The 27,362-nt window shown below is 37.2% G+C and overlaps 1 protein-coding gene across 1 annotated transcript; it reads left to right on the top strand.

Annotated features, from left to right (window-relative positions):
* Positions 1-1,182: 1,182 nt before the first annotated feature.
* LOC139699045 (uncharacterized) lies at positions 1,183-25,579 on the top strand. The gene is made up of 10 exons (XM_071598047.1): positions 1,183-1,385; positions 4,243-5,081; positions 8,001-8,229; positions 9,547-9,766; positions 10,688-10,977; positions 11,220-11,252; positions 20,309-21,150; positions 21,401-21,629; positions 22,698-22,917; positions 25,177-25,579. The coding sequence occupies exons 2-10, from the start codon at positions 4,245-4,247 to the stop codon at positions 25,577-25,579; spliced, it is 3,303 nt and encodes a 1,100-aa protein (XP_071454148.1). The 5' UTR covers positions 1,183-1,385; positions 4,243-4,244.
* Positions 25,580-27,362: the final 1,783 nt, after the last annotated feature.

Here is a 27,362-nt window from a genome sequence, read left to right on the forward strand (position 1 = left end):
ATTTAAATAATTAAAATGGGAGCTACTAGTTGACCTTAGGTTGAAATACAGGTTAAACTTTCTATGTAAATTTGAGGAAGGTCATTTATCCGAGGATCTGAAAGATATATATTGCAGATCCCATCTCAATATGGCAGATCAAATCACGCACATAAAAATCAGGGAAATAGATAACAGAACGAATAGATTAAAACTATTTTTTTCCTCGCACGATTAGAGATAAAATAAATGTGACCGCAAGTGTGAAGATGATAATTAGTATTGGTTACGTTCATACGATGGTAAGTCAATAAATAACTCGCAAAAGTGGATAGAGGCAATAGCAATCAAAGGAAATTCCGGGAATTTATTTCATTTTGCTACATATTTACCCTATACATTCAGACACTTATCCCATCTCTTTACCAGCCCTTGATATAAATCAGCAAAGAAGTCTTTTGATTACTGTCGTAGCCTACGAGTAACCACTTAGATTACGGCATCAATTTACAAAACGTCGGCCAGCCAATTGATTTCTTAGGGGCCCGAGCAGATGAAAATCACTGGGGGGTAAGTCGGATCTATGCGGTGATGTTCCAAGCATTCCCAATGAATTATTTTTGATAACTCTTGCGTTTGTCTTGCTGAAAACTGCGATTTATCGACTAACCCTCGTATTTTGTGGTTAATATGCATGCATTTTAAATAGACTTATTTTTAGTACATCGTTTCCGAATGATTTGAATATTATCCCGTTTTACTGAATATTCTTGCATGTAATTAGCTTCTTGTATGGGGACTAACTCTGCTTGATTGCATGTTTGAACTAATATCTGTGTAGATGGAAGTTGAATGATCATGCATGTATGACTGGTAATCGAACACCTCCCGCCACAAACCTTTACGGTGGTCTCGTGGGTATTATTTAGAATTATATGTAGAAAGCAACAGTCAATTGGCATGAGCGCGCAGATACAACCGATGGCAATTGAGAATATCCTTACCCAATTTGAGGGGAGAAGACGGATAGAAGACGATGGAGAGATTGGCTAAGGAAAACTTAGATAGAAGGCATGGGAAGGGAAATTAAAGAGGGGGGCGTTAATATCAGCTCGATGCTCGGTTAGCGTCGGCTGCAATGGCTCGAATACAAAATCGATAGATCGAAGTGGTCGAAAAGATGAACACTCGTCTAGGGACTAGGTTAACACGGGAGAAGGATACTCTTACCTGGAACTCAAACAGTGCGACTCGTAAAGATCTTAACACTTCATCGGCAACATTATCGAAAGGCTTGAGTTCATGATAAAGTATAAAAAGCCTCCCAGCTCTTTCAATTCGGAGGGTAAAACCATCCTACAACCCATCTTCAACCAATCCTCATCTCCCCGGTTCGGATCGAAAAGGTACGTGACGTCACTTAATGGACATTTATCTACACGTGTACCTGAATGACCCCTGGACTGTGATGAGAAAATATAGCGATCCGAAGAAATGATAACAAAGAATTACGGTTTAGTCAATATCTTAATCAATATGTTAAAATATTATTTCTCCAAAGCTATCCGATTCAATACAATCAGGTGTTTAAAAAGAGGGTTTTTATTTCCTCACAGAATTTCCGCCGAAAGATAGAAAAAAGAAATGTTGCAGTTTCTTTTTTTCTACCATTGCAAATGGTTGGCAAATTGTGAAGTGTCTGTGGTTTGTATTAAAAACGCCCGTTGTTCTTCGAGTCTGGTGTAGAAAAAGCTCTCCGTGTGCCCGATGTAAACACTGTTGCTTTCGTCATTACAAAGTTTTTTTACACCGCTTTGCGTTTAAATATTTACTTTGTTATTCTTTGTCTCAATTGTGTATCTATCATAAAAAGCTGTTATTCATTCATTCTTGGGTTGCAGTCTTTGAATGTTAAGTGAAAATCAACCTAGAAAAGGGAGCCTCCTTCATTTGGGTATTTTCCCTTCTTAAATTGCAGTCGAATAAATTCCATTCCTAGCCATTTGTGTTTTTTTCCGTCTGTAGAGTGAGTTCCCAAATGTGCAGAGTATCCGCTGTTTTCCGCTATTTGTTTTATGGTCTAGAGTTATGTGTATTTGTTTGTGTTTGATATGGGAATGCTGTATAATCTGTGTATCATCAGGTGGAAAGAGGCCAGTCTCTTTGAAATGTGGTATCTTGAATTTAAGTGTGTCGCTTTCTCGGTATAATACTCTATATGGTGGATAGAACTCCCTATTTAATACACAGATACAAATAATTTACCAATTCCCCACTTGCTCTTTCACATCTGAAACTGATATTTTCTTCTATTGAATTTCGTAATTCCTAAAAGCTATCCGATTACCTCTCCGTTCCTCTCCGCACACAAAACAATTATTTAAATATCGGTGCCAGTGTACCACGCCCTTCGTCAGTGGATGCTCGGAGGAGGATATGTTGTGTTCAAGTTTGTCCAAACCCATCGGTAGGCCATCAATGTTTTGGTAATGCTTCCCGATGTAACTAAGGCTGTTTTCTAGCACACAAGTATTCAGTAAAGAGAACATTCCATTTGTGACTGGTACTGGAACTTTTTCCCTAATGAGTGTGCTTCCCTTCTGCTTCAAAATGTGAAATTGCGGCACTGCATTGTCATTAAATAATTTTGTAGCACGCGTAGCCAATACCTTATTATGGTAATTTTTCTCAATTTATAATGCAACAGTTTCATCAGCTATCCCATCACCTCAAGATAAAATTTACTAAAAACTAAAATGACTAAAAAAAGACACTTAAAATGGCCCTTATGGACTTCACACCTCTTGAGGGCTCATGAAGTGTCTGAATGGTAAATAAGCAGGGATATAATATTCAAATTGCCACTTCTATTGGCAAAAAATAGCAGCTTGAGACGGTCTTTAATTGGGTTGCGAAGGCTAATGCATTCTCCTCTGATGTTATACAAGCTACGTTATCTTTTTCCAAAAGATACGTGTCACAGTTAGAAATCTGTTGCGGCATGTAGCCCTTAGATTGTACATTTTTCTTGAAGTCGTCAATGAAGTTCTCCCTTGCCTTTGCACCGGAGCTTGCTGCTTCACCGTTTCTCACAATATAATGGATGCCGGTTCTCTTTAACTTCTTGAACCACCCACAGCTTCCCTCAAAAACTTCTTCTTTGACCGTTTCCGATCCTGGCGCCTTCTTAAACATGTCGGTGAAAATCACTTTCACATTATATGAAATGGTATTCTCATTAATGCTGTTGCATTCAATTGATTTTCGTTTTATGCAGATTTTACTTTTCATTTCTATAATTATTTTATTCTTTTACGGTTGTCTTCTTGTGACTTTTTCTTCGGTGGCTTTTTGCGAGGGTTAAATTTGCACGTGAAACCACAAGAAATATGTCTGACCATTTCTGCATATGAAAACCAACCTTTCAACATCGTTGAGAATATGTAATCGTTGCGTAGATATTCTTGTCTCTTCCTTGAAGCGTATATCTCCTTAATCTTGACCTTGAGGATATTCCAATCGACCATCTAGGCTTGGCATGCTGGATCAGTCACGCTCATATATTATTCTAGCTTTTCAATGATTTTACTTTTTATGCAGATGAAAAGCAACCTTTCAACATTGTTAAGAATATGTAATTGTGGCGTAGATATTCTTGTCACTCCCTTTCAAGTATCTGTTTCATTAATCTTTGTCTTGACCTTGAGGATATTTCAGCAGACGATTCAGACTTGGCAAGCTGAATCAGCTACGCTCATATATCATTCTATCTTTTCATTTATTTTACTTTTCATTTCTACGGTTATTTTTATTCTTTTACGGTTGTCTTCTTGTGACTTTTTTTTAGGTGATATTTTGGCGAGGGCAACTAAATTTCTCACATCAAATCACAAGTAATATGCCTGAACACAAGTTTAAAACAACGTGTAAACACTAGCGACACGAAGATGCTAGTGGAAGGAGTGCTAAACCTAGACTAAAGCAGCAGTGGTACAACCATTCTGGAACTTTCCATTTCCTCGTCACTCGTTATGCAAAACTTTACTCTTTAAACGATCAATTTAAAAAATATATGCACTCGTTACGCGAATTACTAGTGCAAGGGGCTTGGTAAGCATGGTACCACGGCATATCAACGATCAAATTTTCTTCGACCAACTTTATATTTCAACAACCACCTTTATAATAAAGATTATTATTGGTAATGAACTTGAAGAGCCAGTTATTCATTCCACCGTATTTCTTCTCTGATATTTTTTACAGGAATGGAAAAGGCAAGTCCGCGGAGAATTTGGGCTTTGCCTCTCCTAGCCATTTTATTGCAAGTAGAAGTCACAAGTGCAGCCAACATCCTTGCCTTTTTTACATTTGCTGGTAAAAGCCACAATGCCATTTACGGCACTATAACCAAAGCACTTGCTGAAAAAGGACATCAACTCACAGTATTCACTTCCCAACTTATTGAGTTACCCCCTCCAAACTATCATCAAATTGATGTCAATGATGTTGTTGGTCACAACTTCAATATATTTAATTCTACGAGAAAAGTGGGAATAATTGATCTGCTGGGTGAGATATCTGGGTTAACAGATAACGTTTGCAGAATGCTGATGGAAAAAAAAGAAGTGAAGGCATTAGTCAAACCCAAGGATGGAATAAAATTCGACCTGATTTTATTGAGCAATTTCTATGGCGAGTGTCTATACCCTTTTGCACAGATTTACAATGCGCCAATCGTTATAATCTCATCCATGGGCCCAATGCCCTCAACATACAGTGCCATTGGAAACGCTCTCCTCCCATCTTATTTTGCCGATCCCATCACAGGCTACTTTGACAGAATGACTTTGAAGGAAAGAATGATAAACACTGTGGTACATATTGCATTATCCCTTTGTTATAAGTATTATATTCAACAAAAAATGGAAAATGAAATGAGGAAAACATTTGGAGAGGATACACCATCCATCTCTAAGCTGGAGGAGTATGTGAGTCTTGCTATAATAAACAACCACTTTTCACTAAACCCAGCTCGTCCAACCGTTCCCTGTCTAATTGAAGCCGGAGGATTACACATCAAAGCGGCCAAGGAACTACCAAAGGTGAGCATGATTCAGAAAATCGACTTTTACCAATGTTAGGTGCACTCTAGATAAAGATTCTTTTACTTTTAGCTTAGGAATCAGTATTTTAATTTTACTTAATTTACATTTGATTTTAACAAGGCAATTGGTACATATAATTATAAATTTCAACAAGTAATGGAATTGTTGACATAAAGGGTAGCAGTTATTCATCTATCGTCTATATTCAAAGCTCATTATGTGGACACGATCAAAATTAGTAAAGAAACAACCCTGTAGAACTGATGTTTCCGGGTTAATACCTGTATCTACATGGAAATTTCCAAAAAAATGCGCATGTTGATAAATCTTGAATTTCAATTAAGTGAAGCAAAATATTACATTATAACAGTAACAGACCGATATACGAGGTTTGTTCAGAAAATTACCAAACTCTACTTCTTAAATTTATTATTGATCTAACAGGTTATTAATCCTTGTCCCCTTCAAAGTACTCCTCTCCCCTATTCACACACTTTTCCCAGGGGTGTTTCCATTTTGCGAAGCAATCCTGAAAGGCTTCATTTGATATGGCCCTCGAGGTCTGTGATTAATTTGCTTTTATGTCACCAATACTCTGAAAACGTCTTTTCAGCACGGATTTTAATTTCGGAAATAAGAAAAAATCACGATGAACTAGGTCTGGCGAGTAAGGAGGCTATGAAAGGACAGTCATCTGATTTTTGGCACAAAACTGACGGATTGACAAAGCTGAGTATGCAGGTGCATTGTCGTAGTGCAAGAACCATGAATTGCCTCGCCACAACTCTTGTCTATTTTGGAGAATTTTTTCGAATAACCGTTGCAAAATGCGTTTATAGTACACACGATTCACTATTCCACCTTGAGGGGAAAATTCAAAATGCCCAAAACCATTAAAGTCGAAAAAAAAGGTTGAGTTTCACTGTTCGAATGAGTCATCTGTTGAAGTGGACGGCCTTCACGGTAGAGCATCATCAATTGACTGACGATCAGTTTTAAAATGTAGAAACTATGCGTTACATTAGATACGACCCAGAGCATCATCTCCGCAAATTTGTTTCAAAAGTTGAAACGTTTCTGTTAAAGTTTAATCCAGTTTCACGCAAAAATTTACGTTGCATTGTTGCTCCAGAGGATAGTTCATTTAAAAAATGTGCCGCTAAGAGTACTGAAACACAATGCAATCAAATAAAAATATCATACTAACTACACGATATATCAACAATCCAAAAGCACTTCCTTACCAAGGAGGTGATGCGCAGGGCAGTGCTGCCAACAGCATATTACTGTAATATGATATCAGCTACCAACCACATTTCTGCGCTGGCGTGAAATACAAAATGTTCGATCATTTTCTGAACAGACCTGGTATATATTTACACACACATATAAGTGTGTGTGTATGTATATATATATATATATATATATATATATATATATATATATATATATACATATATATATATATACATATATATATACATATATATATATATATATATATATATATATATATATATATATATATATATATATATAAAATATCTTCGAAATGGAACGCTCATCGGCGACACACAAATATATAAAAACACAGATGTAGATATCCATTATTGAAATAGAAAGAAAGACTCGTACTTTTCCACAGATTTTATTATACGGCACGACGCGTTTCACCGACTTGCGGCATCATCAGGTACAAATTTGCAAAACAGACAGAGCAAGCATATATACCCTCAGGACAGAGTGGGGGCGGGGAGGGTTGGAAGGATTTGAGGGGGGTGGGGGCTCGCAGGTGCGTTGATGGATTGTTTTGACCATTTCCAGGCTAATTTCTCGGAGAGGAGTGGGGAGGGGTATGGGAATAATTGCTCATTACAACCCAACCCAACCCAACACGACACTTTGTAATGAGCAATTATTCCCATACCCCTCCCCACTCCTCTCCGAGAAATTAGCCTGGAAATGGTCAAAACAATCCATCAACGCACCTGCGAGCCCCCACCCCCCTCAAATCCTTCCAACCCTCCCCGCCCCCACTCTGTCTTGAGGGTATATATGCTTGCTCTGTCTGTTTTGCAAATTAGTACCTGACGATGCCGCAAGTCGGTGAAACGCGTCGTGCCGTATAATAAAATCTGTGGAAAAGTACGAGTCTTTCTTTCTATTTCAATAATGGATATCAATTACTTCCACGAAGTGAAGCCTGAAACAATAGAATATACAGATGTAGATTTTTAGAATATAGAGACACAAAGAAAGGACACTCACAGTTTGTTATTTTACGTTTCGACAGCACGGCTGTCGTCTTCAGAATCAATCAGATTCTGAAGACGACAGCCGTGCTGTCGAAACGTAAAATAACAAACTGTGAGTGTCCTTTCTTTGTGTCTCTATATTCTAAAAATCTACATCTGTGTTTTTATATATTTGTATATATATATATATATATATATATATATATATATATATATATATATATATATATATATATATATATATATATATATATAATGGGCTGACACAATATAACACAAATAGAAAAGAATAGACACATTTAAAAGAACAATTTACCGTGTGAGTGTTCTTTTAAATGTGTCTATTCTTTTCTATTTGTGTTATATTGTGTCAGCCCATTATTGTGCCGCTCGTGTGAGTTTTTCCGTACAATCGTTATATATATATATATATATATATATATATATATATATATATATATATATATATATATATAAAATATATATATTTACAATAACGCTGAACTAAGGTGTAATAATTCTTTTAATTATATTTGCATCTGGCTCAAAATAAAAGTTAAATCTTCTATTTTTGCATTCCGCAATAGAACTACTTACTGAGATTCAGTTAAAATCACATAGTAAGTCACTAAATCGTTAAACCTTATCTCACATCCTCCAGGATCTCAATAAATTCCTCAATGAAGCTGGAGAAGATGGAGTCATATACTTCAGTTTGGGTTCTATCCTAAAGAGTTCTGGTCTAACCCCAGAGACTAGGAATGCATTTGTCACTGCATTCTCAAAAGTTAAACAAAGAGTTCTCTGGAAATGGGAAGGAGAACATTCCATTCCAGGTCTATCCAAAAATGTTCACCTTAAGAAATGGCTACCCCAGCTGGATGTTCTTGGTGAGTCATGCTTAGAGAGAAAATTGAGATGAATTCACTCTATGCATTGAATTGTTCATGAGTAAACTCAACCAGAGCCTCATTGATAACAAAATTAGAATCCTTGTAATATTCTGATTTGAGATTAATTGAAATGAGCAATTATTTTAGGATAATTTTTCCTTACACATTCTGGTGCAAAGACAAAGTCACCAAATCCTGTAATATATGTATTCATTATTAGTGTTTATTTTCTTAATTTGAAGCAAATATGTATAGTCACACTCCAAACTTCATATATAATTCCTCATTTGTGTGTTAATGTAGGGAGTCATAGTCCAGCACAAATTGACTAGTGGGCTCTTTACTGGTGGGCTCAAGTTTTATTATAGGTCAGGCTCTGGGCACCATCAGCTGCACCTAAACTACTAGGCATAAATGAGGGAAGATTAACTTTGCTAATGCAACTAGAATTTTTACTTTCCATGACCACGGTTTTGTTGCAAGGCAACCTGATAATATTACCTCGAGATGAAACTATGGTCATGAAATGTAAAAATTCTATTGTAATTAGCAAAGTTAGTATTTCTTCTTTTGCGCCTAGTATGAAAGACCTCCACCAAGTAACACCTGAGAAAGTGTCTTGCTCCTAACCTATTTGATTATTTTGATAACCATGTAGGAAAATGAACTGGCACTTCTACCTAAATGCTAGTTGTATTATCTGCCCAACAGAAAATTGTATAAAATGCAACCATAGCCTTTCAGGATCCTCTCAAGAGAAATTTCACCAATGCTATATCCCAGATATATATTTCCTAAATTATTAAAGCATAGGTCTACTTTAGGGGATGTGGAAGTCCAGTGGGTTACAGAAATTAGGATAACAATAATCTTTACAGTAATTAGAATTCTCACATAAAGATAGATAGGTAAGCCTTTCTCTTTTTTCTCTGGTTTCCCAGAAATTCTGGAACCCATTAAAACTGGGAACCCATAAAATCCTGGGTAAAGTGTGCCCAGAGGGATCACATATTTTTTAATTTTCATTTGAAATTGGTTCTTTATTTTATTAAAAATTATTTTCATCTGAAATTAGTTAATGAAAGTTTTCTGTGAACTAAAGCATTGAAGTTCAGTTATTTTTGTTTAAATAAATTTCAAGTCAGAAAATATGAGTTTATGGAGAAAATATGCCCTTATATTTTGTCCACATGTGACAAGTTCATTTACAAAGAGTAAGCCACAGTGACAGGAAGACAAGTTTTACTGCATTAAAAACTCCACATCCATTAAACTTTTGGTTGCTATAAAACAATCCTGTTTAATTCTTTCCAGCTCATCCAAATATTAAACTGTTCATCAGTCATGGGGGACTTCTGAGCTTCCAGGAAGCAGCCAGCAGGGGTGTGCCCCTAATTGGCATCCCCCATTTTGGAGACCAGATTGTGACTATGAATACAGTCCTCCATCATAAGGCAGGATTGCAACTTGATGCACAAAATTTAACAGCAAGCAGCATCCTCAATGCTATAAATGAAATCTTGGAGAACCCCATGTAAGTGCATGTGAAACCAATAGAATGAAATTTACTAAATAAGATACATTAAAAGACAAAATATAAGGCATGCAATGTTTACAACAACCATTATTTTTGCTATTTCACATTATATCACTTTTGTGCAACAGATAATATGATGATTTAACTAGAGCTATTCAGTTTTCTATTCTGTCCAGCTCTCTCTCACAGACTAGGACAAGACTCAGCTTATACATTGTTTTCCAAGAGCTGCACTCCTAGAAATTTATATATTTTGTTTTACCTTTTGGTATTTCTCTTATTTTTTTTTAAATATAGTCCTGAAAATACTTGAATGCATTTTGTATGAGCAAGTTGTAGCTAACTCATATAATGAAGAGTTACTACCTTTAGAAGTGAAAAGGGGCAATGTATTGAATATTATATACCATTATAAAATGAATAATCCTCACCAATCTAAATAGGTACCCATAAAGGCTACAGTAATTAAAGATAAAATGTAAGGTTTCTAAGCGCACATTAAAAACTCAGTATCTAGTTATATCCTATTCCAGCACTCATGCAATGCTCATATACATATATTTCCACCATAGTTTACTATTAATAATGATTTGGGATGATATATTAATCAATCTAAACCTCACCAAACAATTGACAAAGCCTAATTGTTTTCCCAAAGTTATATTCTGAGAGATATCATGTTCCGGTATTTCTAACTACAAGTTTACATGTTGAATGACGAAAAAACTAACAAGAGTGTAAAAATGTACAAGTCAGAAAATTAAATGCAAATGCATTATTCTTCTTCATTTTCAGGATTTCAATGTTCATTTTCCCTGAATCAATGAATAATTGCTTCAGGTTTTCTAATTATTCATCGGTAAAGAATATTTCATTGAAATATTAACTGGTTTTATTGACTTAAAGTTCTTCTTTCAGTTATTCTAAGAACATGAAAAGATTGCAGTCTCTAGTAACAGACCAGATGGAACACCCCTTGGAAAGGACTATCTATTGGATAGAGTACGTCATGAGGCACAAAGGAGCTAAACATCTGAAACCAGCAGCCTTTTACCTCCACTGGAGTCAGATCTACATGCTGGACATTTTATTCATACTTGTTGTTATGCCTTTGTTTCTTATGGTGGGAATTGGCTTGGTCTCTTCAAAAGGCTTCAAGAGAATATGCAGACCAAAAAGAGAAAAAAATACTACAAAAAAGACTCGATGATTCCTTCATCTTTCATTGACAAAATTCTTTAAAGTTCCTCCTGAAAATTTTCATTTGTTCAAATATATGCTTATTTTACATTGGATTTTAAAAGTTACTGCTTACATATTATATTTTATTTGAAATAAAAAAATCGAATGCATTTGCAAACTATTGTGACAAGTATGGATTGGCAGTGGCATCATTTATATTCATAAGTGCCAGGAGTGATGAGCTGCATCATATCTTATATCTGGCCAGGTTTAATGAAGAATACTGGATCTGAAATGCTGGGTAAATGAGCCTAGTGTATGATTTTGTGTGTACCAGGTTATTTTCAAGAGAAATGCAGACTTTATGAAACATACCCATAAACATTATAATGTATAACAACCTCCTGAAATTTGATAAACCTTATATAATAAGGTACAAAATAGAGAATAGAGGATAAAAAATAAGAGTATCCAATGGTTAGTTACATTAATAGCCATCAAGAAAAGAGTCGCCTAAAGTGATGGGAAAAAAATTCAGCAAATTTCATTCCATGTCCCCATTTATGGGAAAATTCATCAGCATCATTCACAGCAACTTTGGCACTTGAAGAGTTGGTGCTTATCACTCAGAAATTATGAGCCATATTTTTCAACACCTTCATGATATTTATGAACACTTCAGGAAATGAATAAAGAAAATAAAATAGGTAATCGGCGATATGGAGGGAGTTGGGACTGGTTTTTTTCAATACTTTTGACAAGAGCTACAGGTATAAGTGTCGAATTGCCTAATATACTCATATAATGAGTCTTCTTTATTTTATGATACGTAAGTTTGTACTTGATGGAAAAGTTCTAAAATTCAAAATCATCAATTATGATTTGAAATAGTCACACACATCAAACTAATTGAGGTTAGCATGATCACCCAGTTGGGTGATTATTCTATGAAATACTTCTTGTATATGGAGGCAGAATTGTGATGCTGTGTTTTTTAGGTTTAGGCTGTTTTAACCTTGTGGACTCTAGTGCGTTGTGCACGACTATGAATGCCTGTGACATTGTTTGCATGGTATTTCGTCACAACATCTTGTTCCTTTAAAACTCCCAAATTTTCAGAGTTTAAGAGGATACCTTGATAGCTTAACTGGCTAACGTACTTGGCCGAACATCATGAGATTCGGCTTCAAATCCCAAGTAAGGTGAATGATCTTTACACACTGAAATTGCTGCACTGAAATGCACATTAGCAGATGACTTTGTTAAAAGCTACTGTTGCGGTATCTCCTGCAGTTTCTTGGAATGCTTAGAAAGTTCATGAGGGTAAGACTAAGGCCAATATAATGAGGGATACGACAGTAAGGGCAAATAAAGAGGACTTAGATGGAGTACCTATTGAGACATACAAGGGAGTCAGCCTTATGGAAAGTGAATAGTGGAGGACTGTCCTCAGTCAAACTTTGAATTGAAATAGAGATGTTCATGAGTCATGTTATTAATGAATAAAGGAAATTTTATATTGTATTGACTCAATGTGCCAGCTCTTCTTCCTTGCAGTGGGGAGAAAATTTCAACCTACACTTGGAAAAAATTTTGAAATTTGTGAGTGCATTAAGCAGGGGTACCAACCTCTCACCTCCATTCTCATTGGAAACAGACAATACATCACATGGATAATCTTTGTACTATTTCATCTCGCTATTTTTTGTAAACAGAATGTTAAAAGGAATTTCATTCTACCAGTATTGCACAAGCAGAACTATAGCATTATATTCCATATAAAAAACAATAAACAATCCATAGGGCGGTTTTTCCGGGTGATGGTAGAATCCACCCATTACCAAGCCTGACAGCATGTGAAATTCACAGATCAAGATAAGGAAGCCAGTTCCTTTTCCTGTGCCGGCTATGGTTTCCCAAGATCTAGTACCTGAAAAATCACACAGCTTTGGTAGAGCTGAGGGTGGCCAGAGGGGTTTGCTTGGGAATCAAATCTCCAGCCATTAGTTCAATACCCTACCCCTAGACTACCTTGACCCATATAAGTCATATGCCAACAACAAAAAAGATGATTAGGCACTGTTTTGTTGTGATGTAAAGTTTGATGAATGATAAATACTATCGCTCAAGCAAGACATTACACATATACAGCAATTTGTTAAATGAAAAATGTTCCTTTATCTTAAAACTTTTGTACTAAATTATTTTTCTTTATCAACTCGTTTTCTCTCTTAAAATATTTTAATGAAACAATATAAGCCATGACGCCCTACCTCTAACCACACCTGTTTTAAGAGAGGCTATGAATCACATGGGGACAAATAACTAGATAATTTTATTTGCCATGGGGGTGGCTCAATCATAGCTCCTAACACCTATTCAACCCTTTAGGTTAATGCCATCTGGATGAGTAGCTCAGACTTTATGTGCAAAATATATCTTCCTGAAACGACGACTGTCCTGAACTAATTTCCCTTATCAATTTCAGAGTTCCCCCCCGAGTTACCCGCGATCACTCTTTATTCCACCAACCCGTTCCCAGATTGTCCCTCACCAAACGGTCCCTTTTCTTCCGTCTCCCCGCTTTACTGAATTCCCTTCCCGAAAGTATTGACCCCCTCTCACTCCCAGCCAACACATTTATAAACCTTTCTCTGACACATCTCTCACACCTCCCTCAATAGTATAGTCTTGTTGATGTTTGTATGTTTGTGTCCTTATATGTTGCTGTTATACGTGTCACTGTAAATTGGCAATCCTGCTGTATGTGCACAATTTTTACCAAATAAATAAATAAATAAACAACCTATACCAACTTTATGAATTCAAACACCAAAGAAGAAAACTGTATATAGCATTCCATTCAATGTTTTTTTTTAGCGAGGAAGTGTATTTGAAACGTGCACACAGTTAAAATTGAATCATTTAAGATTTCACTAGAAAAATGTATCGAATGATGTCATATATTGAATTTGGTAGGTTTGTAATTGGTATCGATATTTCTTAGAGCACTTTCAGGCTACTCAACTGTTTTCAAGGGCAATAGAACGAATTGGGGACAAGATATGAAAAAAATATCTTCCCGCGATTCATCGCTTTCAAAACCGATATTTCGTCATTTCTTTATTCACTCGGAAGCTCGAGACTTCGAACTTGCGGAGAAGTGATTTGCACTCCCGGGCGCCTTCCCAGTTCCCGTTCGTTCGAGTTCTACCTTGGCTCCCACCGAATCGTGTTGAACCCACCTCTTTGACAGGTAAGTGACTAGCAGGCCCTGCAGATTGTACTGGTTTCCATAGCTATATATCAATAAATAGTTGCCGACGGAATCGCTTGGACTCTACAGAACCTAGTCAGTCAATCATAATACAACGGTCTATCAGTTGTCCCTCACGCTAAAAATTTAAAAAGGTATTTGCTGCATTTTAGTCAATCACAACTAGGAAAGCATATAAGTCTGTTCGTTCTGAAGTCAATTAATCCCGGGGAATAGTCATCCTTTGCCCTGGAAGGACGTGCATAAATTATTATCAAGAAGATATCTAAATTCGACGTATCATGGATTTTAGGGGGCGATAATCCATCAGTTCATTACGAGCAGTTGTGGCAGGAAAGGCTCATTGGCGCTTGAATCAAGATTAGCTCAATTGCTAAGGATTAGTTCACAGGCTCGCTTATGTCATTTTCAGTTCTAGGTGATCAAAATACCTTCCTTTGGCTCAAAGTCAGCTAAAGTAACTCGAATACATTAACTTACGTATGTACGGAAGGGCTCATACAAACCTCAGCAATCGCTTGCTACCAACAAGGTGCTGATAATGAGTCCGAGGATAACATCACTCGAAGAGAGAGAGACGTGTGTACAACAGAAGACAGACAGGCCAGGGATGAGCTGGCTAGCAATAAGTTGGTTTGATCGCGTATGAGATGGATGAAGGAATCTATTTTTGATCTTCCTATCGCGACTCATGATCGCCACGCGCAACCTAGGTTACCTTGGTTTGATGTTGTCTGGGCAACTCTGGGAAGAGGTTTCTCTTTCGCTGCTGATAAAAAGAACAGCGATGAGTTTTCTTCTTTCACCGAACAAAGCCATATTATCTAAGTTATCCCATGGCGGGAGATGTGGAATAGGACGCTTTCATTTTAAGGAGCTATATTTTGCTTGAGAGCAGTGATGCTGCACTACGTTTCCGTCCGGATGACTCGTCAACTTGGTTCTCGAAAATCGGTGCGGCCTATTTAGTTCAAAAACACAAATTGTGTGGCTTAGGAAAAAATGGAACATTAGTATTTAGTTGGTTCCAAGGTGCTCTGAAGGTGAGGTCCCCATCGCAACGTTAAAACTTGAAAGGACGATATTAGGGAAGGCGTGGTATCCACGCTGCTATGATCTCATTGTTAAAAATATCCCTAGTCGGAATAATAACCATTCTTCGTGGTTACTTCTTGTTCCAACTGAGTTCCCCCTTCTCCTTAAATGACTGCTCGAGCAGAATCATTGATTGTTCAACTGGGCGAAAATTATTTGCAAAGTTCTTTGGGGACATTAAGGTGAAATTTCACTCAATTCTTCCAGGAAATCCAGTTCAGTAACTATCAGATTATAAATACGAACAATTGCTTAAGTTAATGCTAAATACGTATGACTAGATATGTCACTCATGTATGGCATTTGGTTATCCAGACTAATTTTCGAGTAGATGTGGGATCTTTTGTGCATGAAAATGCATGTAGAATTACCGTACCAAAAGTTAAAAGAAGGTGTTTCATTTACCTATGCATTTCATCAATAAATCCTCAATTTGATTGGTTTGTTTAAAGATATTTTTTTAAGTATATGAGGATTTCAAATAAGGTGATTGACTCTTTCTCACCCTACTTGATGACCGTTGTTATATCTTTGTGCGTGTTTGTGCGCGTTAAGCGCTACGATTGGGAAAACTTAACGAAATATAGAGAAAAGGAGCCAAGTTCACGAAAAGCAAATAAAATACCACACAATTCGTCATGAAAAACATCACAAAATATGGGACAGGAGTTTCTGAAGAATAAGAAAATGCTCAAAATTAGTCACTTCAAAGGTAGTAGTCACGCAATTTTGCCTGCTACTTCGGGAAATTATGCAATCCAACCCTGATAATCATCGAAATGGGCAAAAAGAGCGCCAAAATAGCAAAGGTTAAAATTTGGCGAAGAATACTTTCAGAGCGCCCATTGAGATGCACCCAAGTGACAGACAGAAGAAGCACTAACGCTTTGAAAAAATTTCATTTTTACTCACGTCTCTTCTTCATTTCTAAGCCGGGTGTTCTAGCACCCTTGTCACTCGACTTTGCGCGGAGGCTTGCGTGGGAATGCGTAAACCACGGAGTCGAGATGATTAATTAATCCTATTAATTGACTGAATATGCCCAATTAATAAAAGTATACTCCATGCTGTAGAGGTAGGGTGTAAAAGGGAGCATATTGCTTGTCTTAGATAAAAAGCCATGTACATAGTAATCAACCCGAAGGTCGATTTGGTAGGTGTCGGTAGAGTACACTCAATACTCGTACTAAGTGCAATGGCGTGAGAAATTCACACATCATGGGAGGGGGGACAGATGCTTTCCTTGTACCGCCTATGCTTTCCCATGAAGTTCTGGTGCCCGAAAAATCACACAGCACTCAGATAAAAATAACCTATTCAGAATTTGAGAATCAATTTTCTCCTTCGCCGTTTTAATAATTTGCATGACATGATTAATGAACAACCTATGACTAACGTTTTTCAGGTTTTCAGTATCATGAATAATGTTACTGCTTTAAAATTAAACTATCTCATTAAAATAGTTTATATGAGCACGCAAAAAACGAGAAAATTGTTCCACTCTAACAACCACACCGACTTTTCAATATCAAAATGCACACATAAAAGTGAAATACATACGCAATCACCTTATCTCAGTCTGTCTACGAAATCTTTCAATAGGAGACTTTGAAATGGAAGTTACGATATCAAATAGGATTAGCTGAAGATACGGACACTGAACTCTTCTCCAGGTGGGTATGTTATATGTCAAAGGATTTGAGGTATCTTTCGGGACGCAATCAGCTATCCTCAAATGGTTATTACATTCAGTGTTGTCGACGCACTATTCCTTAATGTTTTTGGCGATTCTTTTGATGGGATGGTGAGAATTTGAGGGGTAGGTAGATTTTTTATAACATTAGTACACAAACTTAAAAAAGTCTTTAAAACACTTATGTTTTAAAGTATTCCAAGCAAACAAGTATTTTTTAAACATTTCCCATGGCATTTACTATACCAACCAAATATCTGAGGGAATTATTTTCATGTTTCATTAATATTAGGCGGGTGATAGGACGTCAGCAAGCAGATTGCCATTTTTAATTCCGAGGCATTCGTTTATTTACTGTGAATTAGAACATTCAAGTGAGCTATTATTTAATTACTGCCCCCGAGTAAAAAATTAACGGAAAGTGATATCACTGCGGTTGATAAAACAGTGTAATGTTCTACTGGGTGTAAATAAATACAGCATGTACGGTGCACTACTTTATCTTCAGTTCTCACCAGTTGATGAGACAACACATCGAGACCTCGGCCGATATTAATGATGTAGAATTGTGAGAAAATGATTTTTTTGTTTTTAATTATGTTCAAATCACCCAACATTGCGTCTGAATCTTTGAAATCTCGCCTCGGTCGCAATAATTTTCTACTCAGTGAGAAATGGTGACTAAACCTTCTCAATTTGTTTCTCAATTAATCTCAAACTGAATTTTGTTAAAAATATCCATGGCCAGCCGATATTTACTGTCGCGGATTTTTACATGAGTTGGGAGGCGTATCTTTCCACTTAGTACGGAGAACCAGCAGCTGATAAAAATATGACTATCATCGCAAGCCAAACGTACAGATTAAGTGAGCCTTCGGAGCCACCAACCTGAGTGTGATGCAGAAGAGATGAGACATATCCTTTACAAAGAAAAGTGGCAGGAATACAAAAACACGTGAAAACATCAATGGCGCTCAGAGCATTTTAATTACTTAATGGTTTCAGCCCGTACTATGTGAAGAAATTTGTTTTAATCCTCAGACACATCATCTCATGATAAAAATCTCTAATTAGGTAATTAATAAAAGTAAAAATAAGTCAAATATGCATCATAAAATATAAAGATGAAGCATATATTTCACTACATTCAATTTTTGAGAGTTGCCATACTTAAGAAGGAACAAAATTTGAGTAAAACCGTTGGATCTTATTGACATCAGTTCTCCTATAGTTTTCACAATTTGAACTTTGACATATTTAAGCGAAGTTACTCTTGAGAAAGTAGGAGGAATTTTCACATATGATCAGAGAGAAATAGTTAGATAAATCAAAAGTAAACTATTAGGTACATTAGTGGGTTCATACAGCATTACGGTTCTGGCTGAGAAATAAATCATATCTCCAACCCCAAAAGGGCTCTGGAACCGCGCCTACCCTTGTTCGATTTATTACTTAAGCACCTAATGGATTTTATTCGCTAATTTTCGCATACAGAGGATTGGGATAAAACTAGCATTACAAATGACCGCCATTGTGAGACTACAGGAGGTCCCATGGTGTTCCTTTGCCTTTTCTTTATATCTATTTCCATTTGAATGGAAATAGATATAAGGAAAATGGATAGGAACACATGAAAGACAAATACAGAAATGGCGGGGAAGGCGGACACGAGCCAATGACAAGCGCATAAAGGTTTCCTTGACCGGGACTGGAACTTCCGATCTTTTGACTTGCCGCGGCGATGCCCTTAACCACTTGAGCTAACAAGGAAACTTAAATTACACTGAAATCTGCGGGGGATTTATGCAACCAACTGCCCTTATTCTTTGGCTAGGAGGTGGCGTTCGGGAGCTGTTTTACCCACCAAAGGAGAAATGGACGAGGACACAAGGGGAAAGGATAGTAGCCTACTACCCTTCCTATTGTGTCCTGCCTTGGTGGGTGATATATATAAATATATATATATATAGTACAATACACAGTAACACACAATATAGAAACACAAAAAAAGAAGAACACTCACAAGTTATTTCTTGATATTTCGACGGAAACACTTGTGAGTGTTCTTCTTTTTTTGTGTTTCTATATTTTGTGTTACTGTTTATTGTACTATTCGGCACTTCCGTGTTACGTCTACAAAAGCATATATATATATATATATATATATATATATATATATATATATATATATATATATATATATATATAACCATAAACACAGTAATCAACCCAAAGGTCGGTTTGGTAGGTGACGGCAGAGTACCCTCAATACTAAGCCCGACGGCGTGTGACATTCACACATCAGAGTAATGCCAGTTCCTTTCTCTGTGCCAGTTATGGTTTCCCAGGAAGCTCTGGTACCCGAAAAATAACATATCTTGGGTAGAGCTGCGGGTGCCCAGAGAGGCTTGCCAGGGTATCGAACCCGGGCCCCCGGTAAGTAGTCCAACGCTCTACTCCTGGAATACCGCGACCCACATATACAGGTAAACCTGTATATAATAATATCCATAAATTGTTTACAGATGCAGATGAGTTCACTCAGACTTAAAATCTCATATTTAACTAAAAATGTGCTAAATTCTACAGAAAATCATCTACTTCCAATAGTCAGTGTCCAGTTCATTTAAGCATATGATTATACCTTATTCTATATTACTGTGTAACAATGTTTTAAGAGTGACCTCGCATAAGTCAATGGCTATGGACATGTTGACACCCATTCTTTCGGCCCAACCCTTATAATTACCCTAATCCTTAAACGCTGGGGAAAACCTGAAAGGGTTTACAGATTGGCATGGGAATTGGCTAGTATGGTTACCTACTCGTAATTGCGAATTTTAAAACTGTCAGCAAAATAAACGGTGAATCAAAGTTGGTGGACAATAGAGTGGTAGCCACTCTTTACGCTTTACTTTCGTTGAAGTATATGTACGAGGTTAACTGCTTGTTAAAGCACGAAGTACTCGTTCTTTAACAAGCAGTTTGATTTCTTTCGTAAAGCCCGTTGTACTATTAACCTACATTTTAATTTCAAGTTCGCGTTCACTAATGATTCCATTTAATGAGACATTATAAAACTGGACCAGGAAGGAACTAGACGCACAAATGGCCCAGGATAATACTCGGCAGTTTATCATTAAAACCTCGTTCGTCGTCGGTGTGGGTATATATTAACGGAGTGATAGTTAATTTATGATATGATTTTAATGATCAATTTTTAAAAACCGCAATAGACTTCCACCTCATTTTTAGTATAAATCCATCAATTAAGTTTTTTTTCCTTTTGCAGAAATGGAAATCAAGATACTGAGGACCCTTTGGGTCTCGGTGTTTCTGTCCGTTCTACTGCTGGGAGAGGCAACTAGCGCAGCCAACATCCTTGCCATTTTTCCATTATGCAGTAGAAGCCAAAACCAAGTATACACGGCAATAACCAGGGCACTCTCCCAGAAAGGGCACAACTTCACGGTGATCACACCCCAGCCCCTGAATACACCCCCGCCAAACTACCGCCAGATCGATGTAAGCGATATGGTGACCCTGACTCGTTTTAAGGCATTCAATGTCGGTAACAAAATAGGATTCCTCGACACGTTCATGGGGCTCAGAGAAATCTCGGTGGGGGTGTGCAGGGAAGTACTGCAGAAGGAAGAGGTGAAGGAGCTGGCCGAGGCCAGGAATGGGGCCAAGTTCGACCTGATCCTCGTAAGCAGCTTCTTCAGCGAGTGCTACTACCCCTTCGCTCGCATTTACGACGCGCCGATTGTCCTCTTGTCGCCGGGTGGACCCATAGGTAACACTTACGTCGCGACCGGGAACGCCGTGCTGCCATCTTACTTCGCGGAACCCTTGGTAGGATTCAACGATCGAATGAGCCTTGGGCAGAGGGTGGTGAACTTTTTGGCGCACTGCGGGCTGTCGCTCTTGTACAAGCACTACTTCCAGAGGGGGCTTGAACACGAGATGATGGAGGCCTTCGGCAAGGAAACCCCGTCCATCTCCGATTTAGAGGAGTACGTCAGTCTTGCGGTGCTGAACAACCACTTCTCCCTCAACCAGGCCCGCGCAACCGTACCGTGCCTCATAGAGGCAGGCGGACTGCACATACAGGAGCCTAAAGAGTTGCCCCAGGTGAGAAACCTGCGGCCTACAAATTGACATGAAAATGAGACGCCTAAGCAGGACTTAGGTCGCCTCATTCATATTTGTTTTTACTAGCCGACCCTTGCGATTTTAATTGCGCAATATTTTGTGTGCAATGCATTTTTGTGTGTTTTTATGAGATGATATTAATTTGATAAGAGGAAATTATTAATACATTTTTATGTTTTAACGAAAATCGATATCCCTGTAGCCTTATTTTTCACGCAAAATATTTCAGGATCTCAAGGCTTTCTTAGACGGAGCCGGGAAGGAGGGAGCCATTTACTTTAGTCTGGGTTCATCTCTAAGGAGTTCCAATTTCTCAGACGAAATCAGGGATGAGCTGATAAACGCATTCTCGCAAGTCAAACAAAGAGTTCTTTGGAAGTGGGAAGGGGATAGTCCTCTTCCGGGGAAAACCGAAAACGTGAGGACAGAGAAATGGGTGCCGCAGCAGGATGTTCTTGGTGAGTAGACAGCTTTTCACTACTCGATCAAACGATTTTGGATCATCTAGTATGTCGTTGGTTAGAGATAGTCAAGGCGTTGGCATTCACTTCAATGTCAAGTACTACGATCTAAATTGTATCAATTTCAAAGGTAGACATTGTCATCAAAGAAGCCAAAGAAATGAGACAAAGCGATCGACTTCACATAATGTTAATTTCATAATAGATTAGAAAATACATGAATGCTCTTGTTAAAGCCATTCGGATAGAATGTACATAATTTAGGCGTACAAATATCATAGAATTCATTTAGCAGGCAAATATGTAGGTGTGTACGTGCGTGTATGTATGTATCCAAGTGTCGTTTTAAGCTGGTACTAGCTCATTTCTAGGGTATAACGTATTTCAGATAAAAACATATATGTTCAAATAAAATTTCCTCCTTTCAAAGAGAAAACAAAATTTTTATTTATTCTATCAGTCCATCGGTGATGGACACTCAAAAGCACCTGTCTCAACATGGTCGGAGTCTCAGAGAATTATTTTGAAAGATTGTGAAATAGCCAACGATATAATACAATAGGTGTCTATTTATTAAAACCCTTAGTAATCATGATTGCAGCAGGATTTAAAATTTAGATTGGGTTAAAATTAAATTCTATCGAAAGCTAGAGAGAAACATTTTTTAAATGGCAATCCTGTGTGGGAATCCTATTAAAACCATCAATAAAACCAATAATTATTTATTACTAATTCAAAAGCGAATAATAATGATTGTAATTAGTATATATTAGTAATCTAAATATAAATAATGATGATAACAAAATTATTTTTAATTTTTACAAAAAATAATTGAAACATTAAATAATAAGATTAAATAAGCTACCGATTTTAACAAAATATACTGGAAAAACGATTAAACTTGCATTGATTCTCCGACTGAGATTATCACTGAGGAATTCACACCATACTCCCTCTTGAGAAATTTAATCTAAGGTCAGTCAAAACTAAAGTATTGAACATAATAAAAATTGAAACCTCAGAAGAGAAACCACTTATATAAGCTACCATTTGCAAAATTTCCAGCTCACCCGAACATAAAATTGTTCATCACTCACGGAGGTCTTCTGAGCTTTCAAGAGGCTGCCCACAGGGGCGTGCCCCTCATCGGAATTCCTTTCTTCGGGGACCAGCATTTGAACCTGAACAGAGTCTTGGACCTCGAAGTTGGAGTGAGACTCGATTCAAGAAATCTAACGGCAAGCAATGTCCTCAATGCCATCAACCAAGTCTTAGGAAACCCAGAGTAAGTGCGTGCTTGTTTGATGACAACCGAGAGCGTTAACGAAACATCTAAGTTCCCTTCCACCCCATCATAATTTTCAACTAGTTGAAATCAAGATCAATTGGGTAACAAATGGATATGTTATTATATAAACCAATGTACGTCTAATCCCCAAATTGGAGACTATATTGACCCAGGCATTCATTTTGTGTTAAACAAGCCCCGTTTCCTGATGCTCCAGTCTAACGAAGGGGAGAATTAGTATATCATAGGCACGATCTAGGGACCCTAGAAATAGTCTGAAAGGAACACGCTTCGGTCAAGGTGACTTGTCAATGGAAGTATGTTCTTTTCCTTGTATTTTCGCTGTCTGGTTCTTACGTAAATCCTAATTAATTTGATTCATAATTATGCTCCAGTAGTAATTGCACTGTTCTATGCAATAGTGAAATATTACCCTAAAAGCTAGAATTGTTTAGCTCATGAGTAATATCAATTGTTTTAGTCGTGTTTTATTTGTCAAGCGTTTTTATATTATTCGTTAAGAAAAAAGTAAATAAAGAGTCCATTTTCTTTCGCTCCAATCAATTAAATTCAATTTGTAAAAAATGCGCTGCCTTGGCAACCAATTCTAATTGCATTCCTTATTTGTTTCTTTGCCACATTTTGAAATTCGGTTTGCTGCTGCCGGCGTTTGTAAACCCACAAAAATACCACTGTCGTTGACTTCCTGGTGAAAATATTCGAAATTGTTTACCAGCAAATGTAGTACCCTTTGCAATTTTCCACTTAATAAAGATTCATTTTCGACAAATTTCGATATACGACACAATTTTCAAGTTCTGTTTATATTTACACTTGAAATTGACATAGTACATCGAAAATAGTAAAAAATAAATCTTTATTAAGTTTAAAATTGCAATAATAGTTTTCGTCTCTGTTATTATGGCGCAGTTCCACCAAATCACACCTGAATCAATAATTTAAATGTAGTACCCCTCATAGTAGATATACGAGGTTCTCTCAGGTTAATGCACTAATTTTAAACTCTCTTCAAAGTAAAATTGAAGTAAATAATTATGTTATTATGGCGTCCAAGTCATTTACTTTAATTTTTTCTTCGATTCGATGTCATACCTCAAAAAATATCACAGCCTGCTTTCAGATAGGTCCAAGACCTAAGCTCGGTTAGGAATGGGTTCTACCTTCTCTTATCAACCTTAAAATGTATTGATTTTACTATGGATTTCGGGTTGACGGTAATTATTTGAGGGACACAACTTATAAATCTATTATTCGTCTTTTAAAATTAAGAGAGTCAAGTATATTAAAATTGAATTGACCGAAAGCATATACCTGCCAAAAGATGGCTGTTTGTCCACCCCTATAAATCACCCTGGAGCCATAGAAATTATACCATTCTATGTGAAACGATGTTAACCATTATCAACGGTTGTATGCAGAATAATTTGAGTTGCATGATAGAACAATTAGCGACACAATAACTACCAAACATAAACACTCGAAGGCTCAAGGCTGGTACAATCTCATTACAAAAGGTATCAACTGTACGAGTTTCCGCATTACTTCGATAAATCTTTGGACAATGGCAACAAAACTAGAGGTATACATTTTTGGTAAGGTGGGAAATAAGACGAGATCGTAAGTTTAATTTCGAAGATAGGAGGAAATGTTGAGTGGTAGCCATTGAACGCTGATGACCGAAGAGAAGCCAGAATGTTAGGTAATTGGGGAAAAGGAAGAAGTAAATAGACTTATAGGACAGCATGAATGCTGTAGAATGCCCGAAGAACTTCAGTGAGGAAACAATGGAAGGCAAACAAAAGGAAGTGCTCATGATAAGTACCTAGTAATAGCCTGAGACTGTCGAAAACTTACGTTTAGTTGGTAGATTACCTATGATGATGATGTTTTAGAATCGAGCCCGAACCCTCCGGTCAGTAGCCCAGCGTTCTACCCACTGGATTTTCACGTCCCCGAGAATATATTCCCAGGAGTAAATTTTAAGGATTCATTTTTCCCCCTTGTACAAATCCCCGGAAGTACCAACCTTCCATTTACAAGTTCATTGTTCTGCATTTTCAAGGTTGGCACTAAAACTTGTAGAAACCAAGTTACAAGTATCTCCTGCCACATTCCCTTGTATCTTCAGCGTTTCTTTAAATATTTCATGGGAGAAAAGTGGGTTTAGTAATATTACTTTAGGGCAGTGTTCTTTTTTTAGCGAGATTATGAGCCGATCTTTCGTTCCTCCCGCAGGTATTCTACCAACATGAAGAGGTTGCAGTCGATAGTGACTGACCAGAAGGACCACCCCCTGGAGAGGGCCGTCTACTGGATAGAGTACGTCATGAGACACAACGGAGCTAAGCACCTGAAACCAGCAGCCTTCTACCTCCACTGGAGTCAGATATGCTTGCTGGATGTTTTATTCGTGCTCGTAGTGATACCTTCCTCTCTCACATTAACCGCCATACTTTTCATCTCAAAAGTGCTCAAAAGATTTAACAAGTCTAAGCAAAATATTAAGACTAAACCGCATGCTAAGTCTGAAAAAAAGATTAAGTCTAAAGAGAATATTAAGTCTGAAGAAAAGGTTAAATATGAAGAATATGCCAATACCAAGGGTAGGGGTAACAAGTCTGATAAGAAGACCCAATGATCGACCGTATCCCACTTCTCAACAACCTGCTGTTATTCAGTATTGAAATATATTTTATGAAGCAATGTTATTTTTTGTACATTATATTCCACTTCACATAAATGCCAAGACCATTTCAATTAGGGTTACTTCGTATTTATTATCTGGGCATGGATATGCATTACCTGGACTATAGACCTGCTAATTAAATTAAGAATACAATGTATCTTTCAACTGTCCTTTATTCACGTACAACTAGTTACAACGCTCAAGCGTCATCATAAGGTACTTGATGATGACGCTTGAGCGTTGAAACTAATTGTACGTGAATTAAGGACAGTGGAAAGATACATTGTATTCTTCATTTCATGAATTTCCACAAAGTTGAGCCGGGAACAATTTAATATTATGGACCTGGTATTTTTTTAGTACTAACCACAAAACCAATAGCCTCCACGATATTATAACTTCTTGGAAGCCTTGAACCGAAAACAATTAGATACCGAAACTTTAAGCAAAGCAATATTTCGCCTCGTTCGATAAATCGACTAGAATGCAATTATTTACAAAGATTAAGGACCAGTTTTTTTGTAACGCGATGGAAAATAGAAGAATTATCACTGTTCTCCAAAGGTCATCTTACGGAATCTGACGTGTAAGCATGATACACAGAAAGGTATCGCGTGTGGCAGCGAGTACAGCTGCACCAGGCATGAACATAGTATGGCCATTAGGTCGGATTGATGGGTAGCTATCAAGTAGCACATTACATTTGTTGTTATCCTACCAAAATAAGTGTATGCATTTGCTGTTGATTAAATTACACGATACATTTTATATTTATGGGTTGGTTGTAAATAACGAGATAAGAGAAATGTCATAATCAAGAATAAGAAACGGAATATTAAAATGTAATATCATAAATGAGAGCACGTGGAACAACTGCTGAATGTGAGTGAATTTTAAATATAATATGACAAAATTGTAAGTGCCATTCAAAGAAGAGCTTAGTAAATTAATTATTTACTAAGAGAAGAGAATCGATAGAAAAGACAATTAGAAATAGTAAATACGAAGACAAGGAACTTTTGTGGTCGAAAACTTTGTCGTTAAGGAAAGGAGACGAGCGTAAATAAGAGTTTTGGTAGTAGGTATCCATAATGATGAAGATGATAAACTGAACAACGGGAAAGGTAAAAGAAGTATTGCATGCTTGGAGGGAGAGTATTCGGGGCGTATTCAAAAAGGAAGAAAAGATAGATTAAAAATTTGGAGAACCAACGGGATATTGAGGGCTTTGAAGGAAGTATGAATGCAGGGGAGAGGAACGAAGAGAAGTGGCTTTTTGGGCAGCGTGGTGTGGAGTTGGAAGTACAGGGTCGCACCCAAAAGTGGTAGGACTGATTTTCTCTGGCGCGAACGGAGCGGTGGAGGGGGTCTGCCTGGCAGGGTAAGGTGGAGAAGGTTCTTAGCAACAGACCTGTATGACGAATTAAGAAGAAATTATGAAGGGAAGAAGATATTCTCGTACAGATACGCTTCATAGTTCTTCAAAGAGCGGTAAAAATTTTCCAGGGACAAGCCTGCCATTAGTAGGCAAACCAGTAAATAATTATATCTGAGAATTTAAATTTCTAGCGATTCAATTTTCCATTCATTTACACAGAGTTAATGTTCCCGTTACTCTCATTACCTTCAATTCTTTTTTTCACCATTTATTTTATGTAAAAGCGAATCTTAACGGGTATATGGTTGATGCGGTTGCTGGTGTACTAGATTCGCACCTCGTGAGCTCGGGTCCGAA

The sequence above is a fragment of the Hetaerina americana genome, unplaced genomic scaffold (genome assembly GCF_022747635.1).
Source record: "Hetaerina americana unplaced genomic scaffold, ioHetAmer1.1.p SCAF_9, whole genome shotgun sequence".
Lineage (NCBI taxonomy): Eukaryota > Metazoa > Arthropoda > Insecta > Odonata > Calopterygidae > Hetaerina > Hetaerina americana.